Here is a 13,164-nt window from a genome sequence, read left to right as displayed (position 1 = left end):
TTTTAATACGCGAAGAATCGAAAGATATATAACCCCAGTGATTTGAAAGACGAACTGAAACTATTATCGGCTATAATTAAGCCTAAAAGTTCAACAAAAGAGACTAAAATTAATTAAGGAATATTACTTTGCTTCCAATGTCAGTGTTGCACTTATGATTTTGTATACGATACCAGTAACAGTGGCAAGTAGAGAAAGAAGTTTTTCGAAACTTACTCTAAGCTTATTAAAAACTGTCTACGTTCTTCCATATCTGAAACACGCTGAGGTGGTCTAGTGATGATATCAATGGAACACGAATTGGCTGAAACATTGGACTACGCGAATGTGATAAAGGAATTTGCTCATATCAAAGCAAGAAAAGTTTTTTTCAATTAAAGTATGTAAAATTTGTGTATTTCTATTGTGTTTTAGTACGCTATAAGGCTTAGGCTAATCACTTACTTTTCCCGTAATATCTGATTCACTATATTATCTTCATGCTCCACATTATTGGAAACACCTTTTGATATAAACTAAGCTTAAAAATTAAAATTCTTAGTAGGAATAAAGCATATATATTTTTAAATTTTCTGTATGCCCTGCTGTATATCACGTACAGCGAAATCGATCATACTGAATATTGTGTCATGTATGGAGTCATTTAAATATTACGTAAGCATTCGAGAGAGGCAGTTCAATTTTGTGTTTACTTTTCCTTTTCATACATATTTTTAAATATGGTATCTTACTTTTTCTTAATACCTGAACGTCCTCTGTCAAAATAAGGTTTGCGGATTAAAGAGGCGGCATTTGAAAGTACCGCCCAGGGCGGCAAAACTGCTAGCGCCGGCCCTGGACACAGTACACAATGAAGCATCACCTACTGTTAAGGAGTTAGTCACTAACAATGGAAAGATATTATTATTTTCAGAATTATCATTTATATTGTCCCACATAATTTTCTCTTATTTGCTTTAAAAGCTGGATTTGAGGATTTTATGGAAAAGAGATTCAGCTGCGTTTCCGTCTCTCTGAGATCTAGTTTTGTGGTGGTGTTGTACCATTTCGTTTCACATTTAGGATATTTCTTGATCCTAACCGTAATACTGTAACGTGTCTTGCACACAAACCTTTTGCATATTCGCTTACGAAAAGAACTACACTGAGGACTAACTCTTGAACTTTTCGGAGTTGCTGTTAGAAATCTTTTCTTTCTTTTTCCTTTTATTTTCCATTATGCTTGAGTGATAAAACTTGTGTACAGAAGCTCTCAAATCGTCCCTCTCGAGACAAAAGGGGCTATTTTTTTTTCAACTTTACCAAGAGATAAGTTTAAATATCTCTGTTTATCATGATTTACTCTATTGCGTTCTGTTAAAATTTAATTTGATCTCTTAAGTTACATGCCTGAAACAAAGGAAATCAAACTAAATTTTAAAAGAAGACTATAGAATAAATAATGACAAATGATTTAAACTTGTGTCCTGGAAGAGATAAGAAAATGAGATACGCCCATTTGTCTCGAGAGGGCTGAAATTATAAACGCACACTACACACAAAACTGGATTTAAGAGGTAGGTGTCGGAATACTATTTATACCTACTATTTTATTTCTACGTAGCCTACCTGATTTCAAACGGAAATCATGCTCAAATAAAACTAATCTTACTGGAGTTCAATACAAGACTTTTGATATTCCATCCATGTTTATTTTACTAGATTGACATTTCAAATGCACTGACTGTGTTTATCTTCCAGTTATATTAATTTGGGGAATTGTTGTATAATTATTGTAATACAATTTTAATTGTTACAGTGTTAAATTTTATATTTCAATATTTAACAATCCAATATTGTTAGAAATTACATATTCTTTTTAGTTTAACGCCCCATAGCAATGCCCTTTAGGTTAATGGAGACGGGTAATTAACGAAAGTGAATGATTTTGAAATTAGTTTTTTTTTTTTTTTTCTGTGCTGTCCAACCGAAAAGTTAGAAATCACAGTTTGATTTAAATTTACAAATTTACAATATTACCCATTTTCTTAAGTATTATTATTGATTTTGTTTCCTTCCTTATAAAAATAAAATAATAATAAAAAAAACTTAATTTCAAATCTTTCTCTCTGTTCCATATGCTATAGAGTAATTTTATTTCTATTGCTTCTCTTAAGAATCTTTAATATCCAAGAATCTTTAATATGATCTAGCATATACAGCTCATCTTTTAAATATTTCTCTTGTTTCAATTGGCAACACGAAAAGAAAAGAACAGGATAGAAAATAAACTCATCTAAATTATTTAACTCAATTGGCTAAGAACATTATATAGCATAAAACATTTTAATCATTGTCACTTTTTACTTTGAAAAAGAAAAGAAGAAACACTCACCATTCGGAAGACGAAACACGAAGACAAGCATTCAGTTGGATAAATAACTTCCTTGCGATACAAACACTTTCTATTCTTTGTATTTACAAAAAGCTGATTCATTATTCTTCACTGAATGAAAGAATGCTGAGATTTAATTTCCGTCTTTAAAAGGCAAATGATCTATAGAAGGACGAGTAACCTATAATTCTTCATTTCCTCGATATTTTTTCTTTTTTCACTGTGGACTACATACTGTCACCGACATTATGCAACATAAACACTCCACAGGATGTTCAAAAAATCATGATCACAATTACTTTATACAGGATGTCCATGAATTCAAATTCATCATCATCATTATTGGTATTTAAAAATTGGGTTATTTCATTTAAATATGTATGTTTAGAGCAAATATTTTAGAAACTTTAACCTTATACAGAGTGACCAAGAAATCCCGCCGTTCGCATCACGAAACTTTCCAATATAAAGCATCTTTATATTCCTGTGATAATCACAACTTTTTTATTATTCGCAACTCTTATTATCTTATACATACTATATTGCAGTCTTCGCTTGGTACCAAAAAAACATCCAAAAGACTCCATCTAGATATATCTCCACCAATTCCAATGCACATATTTAACAGCATTCATACAACTAACGGACTTCAACACCTCTCAACATTAGTGAGCCAATATACGTATATTAATAATCCAAAGCTTAAAACGGCCCTTCCTCGAGGGAAATGAAGTAACATGTAATATGCACCGATCCTGCCTGTGTTTAGGGAATAATTGTTTAGTGCTTTCTTCCACTATCTTAATAGTGCCTCGAAAAGTGAATTATTATTTTTTTTTCAGTGTTATCAGTGCTTTTAGCGATTTTTTTTTGTGTGTGTGTGTGTGGTCCCACAGTCTTGCTACCCACACAAGAAGAAAAATAACTCTTCGGCTTTTTTTTTTAAACAAGTCGGGGGGAGGGGGGTAATGTCCCACGTGGTATTGTGTACCAGCAACTCTTCGCGCATATGTTTATAAACATCACCACATGGTTTTACGAGAGGATACTACACATCACGTGGATTCACTACGACCTGCAGATGACTACAATGGAGCAGCAGCGCCACCGCCGTCTGAGGACCCCTATAAATTTGATAGCCGACAGCGGACCTGTACCAGTTCTCTGGTGTCTCTCCTACTGTTTGCAACGGAACATTAGGAGTAACCTAACCCCAGGCCTCTAGTCTGCTACGGGACTCTTGTCTTTTCCTTTCTCCTGGTTTAGCCTGCTACGGGGCTCTGTGGTCACATAACCAACCCACTGCTTGCCACGGAGCATTGGGAACCCTAACGCCACTCTGCCTAGCCTGCTACGGGGCTTTGTGGAGATCCTGACAGCGACCTCACGGTCAAAGACTACCTTTATCTAACCTTACAAGCTTAGAGAAATTATCTTTCTAGTATTTTGTAAAATACTATTTATAGTGGAATTTTATAATAAAAGCCGGTAGTGGGAGTCGATTCCGGACGCTCTTTTTATTAACGCTCTACCTCTAACCTATATGGGACAGAGTTTTACAATATATAAACGACGCATTTTAAACCAAGTTTTATGCTGTTCTTCTACTACATGTTGCATTAATGGTGACTTCGCTGGTTGCTTTTATCGTGTATATCTTATATGCTGCTCAAATCTAGTCTTATCGTATGCCCCGTTTATCCAAAGCATACTAGACCACATCATATGGATTGAATAAATGTTGCCTAAACACATATGGGATAAACGGGACGTACGACTAAGACTAAAGGTAAGGAGAATACAAGATATAAGGGCTGGAAAAAGTTATGGGAACATTGATATAATTTGTACCTCGCTTTATACACAGAAGAGCACCTGTTAAATTCCTTCAATGCAATCGCCTACCATCTCTACGACCTTCTGCCACAAATATGGAAGTTGTCGTTACACCCTCAGCGCGTCAATCATTGTCGACGTCATGCAGAGATTGCCATATGGCACGGATGATGACTTCTCTTATGTCGTAGTATTTCCCGTAAAGTGGGCCCTTCATTTGGGCGGAAAGGTCATCACTAAGCCCCTGAGAACATTTTTGTGTACAGTGCCCACGTGTCACTTCAATTTTGATCCACATACATTGTTCGTTTTTTCCGAAACATATTGCTATGGCACTTTTCCACCTTTCTCCTCTACTTTTTGGCACTGCTACTTTTGACTAAATAACACACGGTCGTTATCACTCGCCACATTCCCTTATCTGCTACGGAACTCTTGTAGTGTTGACTCAGCCCTCTGACGTGAGAATATGTTGCCAATACTTTTGATCCAACCTACATATATATATTTAAATCAACCAGAGAAGTCATCATTAACGTAAAATGCACTAGAAAAAAGCACAAAATTTTAATGAAAAATAAAATGTAATCAAAGCAAGTGATTTTTAATAAATAATAGTGTTACAGTTTCGACACTGTCTGTAACACAATTATTTATTAAAAGCGGTTTGATTTAGTCAGATTTTATTTTTAATTGAGGGTACGCAGTTCCAAAGCATTCACATAAAATTTTGTTTGAAAATGTGTAAATAAAATTACGCGATAACATGGAATAGAGAAGATTTGACATTAAGTGAAACTTAAATTATCTACTTTCAAAAAGGAAAAAAAAGGAAGAATGAAAAAAGAAACGAAACCAATAATAATATTTAAGGAAACTTTTAATATTATAAATTTGAATCAAACTGTAATTATTAAAAATTTTTGATTATTAAATATTGAAATATAAAACTATAACACACAATAAGACGGAAGTAGAGACTCCTAGGAGGCTGACAACCACTTTCACTATGTTCATGAAGAATGTTTTGAATCCAGTTTGGATAAATATAAACTCTTGGAAGTCATGGCTAATACCGGTAAATTTGGGAGTGGTAGCAACATTATCTACAGATTTTACTTTGTTGCTCAAAATCGTTAAAGACCCGAAATATATTGTTGTCAAGCTGTTCGATGTTTATTTTGGAACAAATATGCTATAACTAATGTTGAAAAATGTATTTATCATTAGTTTGAGTAATAAACTTACTCTCATCTTGAAACTATAACAATGTAATAATAAAACAATATCACAATAATTGTACAACACTCCCTGAATTAGTACAACTCTGAAGATAAAAGAAGTCGGTGTGTTTGAAACATGAAGTCTAATAAAATAAACACAGATGGAATAACAAAGATCTTATTTACTGAACTGCAAATATCTCTGTGAAAATTGTATGAAATATATGGTCTTAGTGAAGTTCAAAATTGTATTTAGTTGCTAATAACTTCAACAACCAGCAATTAAAAACCAATTTTGAACACCATTAAGAACAGTTTTATTTATTCTTTGTACACTATAAATGGTTAGGTATCAATGATCTTTCAGTATTAACACGTTGAAAAAAAAGTAATCTGTTTCATTTCTCTTACCTTTCTTCGAAAAATAATCTATTAATTCATTAGCTAAAAACTGCAAAGTATCTGATTCATTCGATAATCCCACTTTACCATACAATACGTCTACTTCAGCAGGATCGTCATTCATATATTCAACTCCAGACATCCTTAGTTTTAGAAGCTGATTGTCAAGAACGTCCCTATAAACAAATATTTACAAGTAAAATTATATATGCTGTACATAAAAAGAAACAAGTCTTTAATTTTTAGTTATGCAGTATATAACTAAAACTTAAAAATTACTTATTGTTTTAGAAGAGAGACAAGTTTAACGTAGAAAATTTTTGTAAATAAATCAAAATACAAGTAAATTTTTGTAACAATGCGAAAAGGTATTCTTACAAGGAAAGTACTTGGGCTCGAACGGGTGAATACACACAAAAAGGAAAGCATGTGTAATGTTAGTACCCCGGAAGCAAACAGTGATGTCCGTTTTTCTGCAAGATGCTGTAAACGTCCGCAAGAGCAGGGCAAAGCAGAGCACGTGCCATAATGGGTGGATGGAAAAATCGGCGAACATCTATCCCATTATTTTTAAGAGCACACATTTTGATTGAAAAAGTTGTGTCCCAGGTTACCTCGGATGGTACCTAACAGGGTCCAACCAAAAGTTTCAAATGGTAAGGGGGGTTCAAGTAGTATATCATTGAAAAGGCATTGTGAAAAGAAACAAGATGAAGTAAGTCCCGAGTCTCTACGCAGTATAAAATGGTAGGCAATCTGAAGCAAAATGTCAAGAAAAAGTCTGTGACTATTATTTTGCATAGGGTGCGATACAGACTCGGGCCTTGTTGCAGCTTGTTTCTTTTCACAATACGTTTCAAACGATGTATTACTTGATTCCCCTTACCATTCTAAAATTGTGAGGTGGACCCTGTCTGGGACCCTCCGGGGAACCCTGGGGCAATAAGTTTTCATTCAACATGTGAGCACCCAAAAATAATGGGATAGGTGTTCGCCGATGTTTCCATCCACCCAACGTTTCGCAAAAATGGCCAGGGATAAGATTTTATAGACGTCCTGTAATTATGGCACGTGCTCTACTTTGCCCTGCTCTTGTGGACGTTTATACCATCTTGCAGAAAAACAGACATCACTGTTTACTTGTGGGGTGCTAACATTATACTTGCTTTTCTTTTTGTGTGTATTCACCCGTTCGAGCCCAAGTATTTTCCTTGTTAGTAATTTTTTTTTGGGGGGGGGGGAGGAAGGGATTAATTTTCGCTGTTCAGACTGCCACCTTCTTCCGAGCCTTTTAGGTAGTAGTAGATTGAAAATTTGGTAAGATTCAAGTTCTAAGTAAATACATTTTCATTACTTATTTGAAATTTACCAAAACTTTAGTTCATCCATTTGTTCCGAAACTAAAAAGGCTCGGAGGAATGGCCCCCAACCATAAGAAATTTAGGAACAATTAAATTAAATTAAAAAGAAAAAAGAAAAAAAAAACTAAGAAAAGTATTTAACGTTGTTCTTTGAGCTGTACACCAAATGAAAAGGCGATATTTAGATGTATAACGGATAAGAAAATGATGGTCCAGTCCACGTGGTTTAAGTGGCTGTTAAAGGAGCGCACCGAGTACCGTAGTGATTAACGCATAGATATGGTACACCGGATACTCGGGTTCATCCTCGCTCCAGTCGTGCACTTTTTTCACTCTTTGTATACCATTGAATTCGCACATATAGAGGAATCAAAGAGCCGCCACACAGGATATCTCCATTTATTATGTACAATATTTAGATTGTTATATATTTCGCGGATATTGCAATGTGCTTTATTTACTGAGAAATGTTCTACAATCATTTCTCATAAGTCAGCGGAGAATACGTCCTATTACGAATTGAAGCCAGGTTCTACTACAGAGTCTTACAACTAGTAGTAGTAAGGCTCTACTTCTTTCATTTCATTACACTAAAGATAAGTACTAACATCAGGATCCCCACTTATTTGGCGAGCACGAATTTTCTGACTTTCCAGATTTACCAGGTTACAGTTTACAGCTCTTCAGGTCCACGTTTATTGTAAAAAGCAACTATATTTTTCCCGATCAGGGAGTTCCTCATGTACTATGCATGTACAGGTTTATAGTGCGTGTGTAAATAAGCAAGTTTTGCAAAAGAAGCTCATTTATTTTTATAAAATATCTCCTACCAAGTAGCCAGGTACGGTGAAAGGGAAAATGGGTTGTGGGAAATAAAAATCCGTTCTTAAAATTCTCTGACTATCCTAGGCTTTTTTCAGCCTTTCATGAAATTTCCTAACTTTTCCAGGACTTTATAAGAGTAGGCTGAATTCGCTGACTTCTTAAGGTTTTCCAGTTTCTCCAGGTCGGTTGGAACCCTACTCATGTTATTTTTATGTCCATTTTCTATTCACAATACGCAGACGCATTACGTGCAAAAAAGGCCGTAAATGAAACATATACCAATTTAGGGTTTCCAGTTAGCCGGGTACGACAAAAAGAGAAATGGGTTCTGAGAAGTAAAAATTCATACTCAAATTCAATGACTTTTCCAGATTTTTTTTAAGCTTTCGACGAAATTCCCTGACTTTCCCAGGATTTTTTACGGGTAAGCTGAATTCCTCGACTTTTCCAGGGATTTACATCGGTAAGAACCCTGCAATCAATAGATTTCATTAAACTGACCAAATAATATGAGTGAGTGTATAACCATTCGTAGTTTCCGAAAAAGTCAAGGTAATCATACTTTTTTTTTTTTTTTTTTTGTAAACTAAAAATTGATGCAGTATGATAAGGATTAAGATGATACTGATACTTAAACACACCCTCAAATTTTCCATTACGTCAGAAACAATATTACAGTGCATAATATAGTTAGAATTGGGATTAGTAATGGGATTTCTGGGCTTTCGGCATCTATGACCATGTTAGCCCGTCACGTATGTGGGATGACGTCCCTCGGCCGATCATACTACTCGGGAAATCGGGAAGGAAAAGAAGTGGTCTGGGACCAGTATGTTAAAGCCCTCCCCACTAGTCTAGTAGCTAGCGCGTGCGCCTTTAGTGTAAGTGGCTTGATTCCCTGTGCGAGCGCCTTTGAAATTTTAACTATCCTGAATATGATTATGTTCGTATTCCTGTCCACTTAGGTAAAGGTTAAAAAAGAAAACTTGTAACTCGGTGACTTGGAAACTGAGGTATGATCGGTAGGTTAACAAAAAAAAAAAAAAAAAAAAAAAAAAAAAAAAAAAAAAAAAAGTATGTTTGGTATCTCCCTGCATTTGCCTGGTGTGAATGAGGAAACCACAGGAAAATCATACTTAGAATGCCTGGCCTGATAAAACTGTTACACTTTTTCGAGCGAGTGTCCCTACCGGGAATCGAATCCAGGATCTCTCATACCACAGGCAAGAGCGCTTGCTACTACACTACGCGAGGTCACTTTATTATATGGTTACTGAGATATAATCCAAAATTATAACTAACTCTGAGACTTTAATTTTGTTTAAGTACAAAATATTGTCCAAAGATAAGGCATACATCAATCGATAGATCTAATCGAACTGAACAAAATATTACGCTTTACGATAAATTCTCATGTGTAGTTTTTGAGAAACTCGAGAAAAACGTATTTTATCAAGTTGAAACCTATGTTGTTCGTTGCCAATAACAATTGGTATATTTTTTCACTGGAATAAACAATTTATTTACTGTATATGTAGAAAATAAATACAATGTTAACTAGCAGATTGTATTTATTGTTATTTGTTTTCTCCTAACAGTGACACACATTATACTTGTAATCTTACACAAATACATAATATAATCTTAAAATAAATTTTAAAAAGTAGAAAAAGAAAAGTATTTTATCAGGCGTTGTCTCCATATTGTCAAACTAAAACACAAAACACACTGAGGAAGGTTATATGATAAATATATATATATATATATATATATATATATATATGAAAATAATCACGTAACAGTTTCAACACACTTACTGTGTCTTCATCAGACTTCTAATCCTAGTGGCTACTTGGGAGTCGGTCACTTCTTATATTTTTCCCAGAGATCAACTATTAACTAGGCTCCGCTTTTTCATAAAAAAAGTAACACTTGTGTTTTTCACTTTCACTTGTTCAGCTGTGCATTGTCCAATTAAAACTATACGTTTTCTTATATAAATAATATAAAATTCATAAGAGACGTGGAAGATGAAGAGAAAGGCATTGGACTAGAGAATAAGATAGAAGTAGACAAGGAGACGAATTATCAAGATATCAAAATAAAGAAGTCGGTAGGAGGAGAATTTATTACATCTTGATATCAAAAAGAGCGTGCAGCGGGGGTGTATTGTCACAAAAGAAGTACGAAGAAAAATTTCATAAAAAGATGAAGGAAAGAACAGGAGACCTAAACACAGATGAAGAACAGAGGAAAAGATATTTAAAGAAGTTCTGAGTACAATTATAACAGGGTGTCTACTGGAATACCAGAAAGTAAATTCATGACTTTTTCATGACTTTTCATGACCTTTTTGTTCAAATTTTCATGACCATGGCGATAAAAATTTACCATTAGTAATAATAAACCCCTACCATCAGTGGTGCATCGGTTAAGATGAAGATCACATTATGTTCTTATTTGTCTAATGTACATAATGTCGATTAGCTGACAACTAATTTTAAAATGCAAGAGCAATTTAAAAGGCAGTAAACAAATTTTTAATTGCGGTTCAAGTATGGGTTTAAGGCTTACTAGGTTCTATAGATTTAAAAAAATCTTGTGAACAGTCCCGTTACATTCAGCTAGGTTTTTTATCTGCATTTTATGTACTCTGAATTCTACATTTATAATTTTCGTTTACAAGAAAAGACTGATTACGTAAATATACAATTCTTTTCCATCGTGTCATATTTGAAATTAGCGTACATAAACATACTGATAAGACCTACTGAATTTGTTCATAATGGAACCTTCATCCTGGATGAGGTCTGATGCCTTCTTTCTTCTCTTTTTTCAAGGGTACTTTTACAAATATTTTTTTCTCGCAGTCTGCATACTAGTATCCATAGCCTTCTATATGTTCCTAGCCACGAAGTGAAAATGGCAACGCCGCATTATCTGTCATAGGTAGTCCGATGGTCCTGCCTAGTGGTTGTAGGGGATGCAGTAAACACGAAAAAGCAGGCATACGACCATACTTATTACACCATGCGTGATATGCGTGTTCTACGATTATTATAGTTTAAAGCGTATATTTTGCAAAAGAAAAGGTGCATGAGCTGTATGAAAATTACAGTTAGTTCCGGACAATACGTACGTGTTTCATAAGAATATTTACAATGCTCGATGAAGTTTTACTATACGCATCCATAGATTGTAAAATGTACAGGAAAATTTGGGCAAGTCTTTAATTTGCACATTTGATGTCGAGAACATAACCCAATCAACTCCTGTGGAACTTCTAACCCGTTCCTTCTATCACTGGCGCAAATCCGAGGGGGATGAGGGGACATGCCCTTCCAATCTTGTAACTGAGGGAGACTGTCCCCCCAATAATCCTATTTGAAATGTGTTTTTGGGGAGAAATTTGATTATTGTCCGATTGCCACAAAGGAAAGTGAGATGAAATTGATATCCCCCAGAATAAACCTCAAATCTCCAGGTTAGTGGCGGATCCAGGATATGATCAAGGAAGGGGCTAAACCATAGTTTGCCGCTGTATCAAGTGTAAAGCAGGACTGAAGCCCATTTTATCCAGTGTATACCTGAGCATCAAGGGGAAACTGTAGCCCTCTTTGGATCTATATATAGATAGAAACGGTCTTACCCGCCCCCCCCCCCAATGTTGAAGACAGATTTGCGCCCCTGTTTACTACTACTGCTGCTACTTACAATATGAATCCGTATAGTAAAACTGCACGCTAGGCTCTTATTGAATGATTTTTAAGATCACAAAGAAATGCTCATTCTGTTTATTTTTTTTTTTCATTCATTAAAATCCTGTCAATGCAGAAACAGGATATAAAGGGGGAGGCTACAGGGACCGGGCCCACCTAAAATTTTCACGGTAGGCTTTCAATATAATATGGCTAGATCGGACCTCCCTAACTTCTACAAGGTCCTACCTACACTTTTGGGCTGGTTACGAGTTTGAGGATATATATCAGTAGAGGAGGGGGTGTCGTTAATTTAACCTGGAAAATTGTCTCAAAATACCTTAGAAAAATGGGACCATAATTTGCAAGTCCAAAAACTATGTATGTAAAAAATTAAAAAAAAAAAATTGGCACATGTACTAGCATATTTCGTTTTTTTTTAAAAAAAACTGAGGGTAATGTGGAAACACCCTAAAATTACAACAAATCAATGTGTATACACATAAAGTTGTTTGATCATAGTATGTTTTAATCTGTAGATGAAACAAAGACAACAAAAGATTTTAAATGATTACAAAGTTAAAAAGCTGATAGCTACAAAGTAAACAAATTTCGATACAAGGTTTTGTTGTCAACAGACAAAGACGTTATGTAGGTAAGTCTTATTTGCAGATATCACACATATAAATGTCAGTTTCCACACCGGCACACTCAAAGTGATTCCATTTCTCACATAATTGACATTGAATCCATAGTTCACCACGCATATCTTTCGAAAATAGATTCCCATAAAACATGCACAGGGCGTCTTTTTCGATGGGCTCTTCTACACCAACTGGAAGATAGACTGCAGTTTTTTTTTTTTTTTTTTTTAATTGGAGGAGGAACTTTGGGCATTTTTCTAGTTTTCTTACCGGCTGCAGGCGGCTTCTGTTTAGGTTAAGTCGTACTCTTAGATAACGATTCCTCGAGCTGTTTTCTCTACGGAGACGATGTGAAAACAGCGCAAGAACTCGGCTTACGGCCTCTATTCGAGGGCTTCCTCTTCAAAAGGGGTATTTTTATGATTTCACATGGTGACACACAAACTTTTGAACATGTGCTCAGAACGTTGGGATCCTGTGAAGAGGTGCTCGGTAATATTAAGAATTCTAAAGTACAAAATTCGATGTGTTACAAAATTGTATTCCTCAATTGTTTACTTTATCTACTCCAATCTTGAGCTAGTTACTGAACAGTATTATACGCTCTATAGAACTAGTTTTAAAAAATAATTATCCTTGGCACTTCCATAAGTGCAAGCATATAGCGAGAAAACATGTTACGGAAAGCACGTCATAATAATTCGCAAAATACGCACTCAAGTTAATTCAGAGACGGACATAATCTTAGTAGAAAAATGAAATTAAATATTTGAGTTTTACGTCCCACAATTATGCCGGCTA

General features: G+C 35.0%; 1 protein-coding gene across 1 annotated transcript in view; it reads right to left on the bottom strand.

The window, feature by feature from the left end:
• LOC145692941 (activating signal cointegrator 1 complex subunit 1) overlaps window positions 1-13,164 on the bottom strand; it is an 82,871-nt gene that overhangs the window by 21,194 nt on the left and 48,513 nt on the right. The window contains exon 6 of the mRNA XM_081768525.1: window positions 5,845-6,011. Coding sequence (XP_081624651.1) covers window positions 5,845-6,011 — 167 coding nt within the window. The remainder of the gene's footprint in view (window positions 1-5,844; window positions 6,012-13,164) is intronic.

Source organism: Thermobia domestica, chromosome 8 (genome assembly GCF_964235325.1).
Source record: "Thermobia domestica chromosome 8, izTheDome1.hap1.1, whole genome shotgun sequence".
NCBI classification, from domain to species: Eukaryota; Metazoa; Arthropoda; class Insecta; order Zygentoma; family Lepismatidae; genus Thermobia; species Thermobia domestica.
Note: the sequence above shows the minus strand (reverse complement) of the source record. Positions and strands in the feature narration are given on the sequence as shown.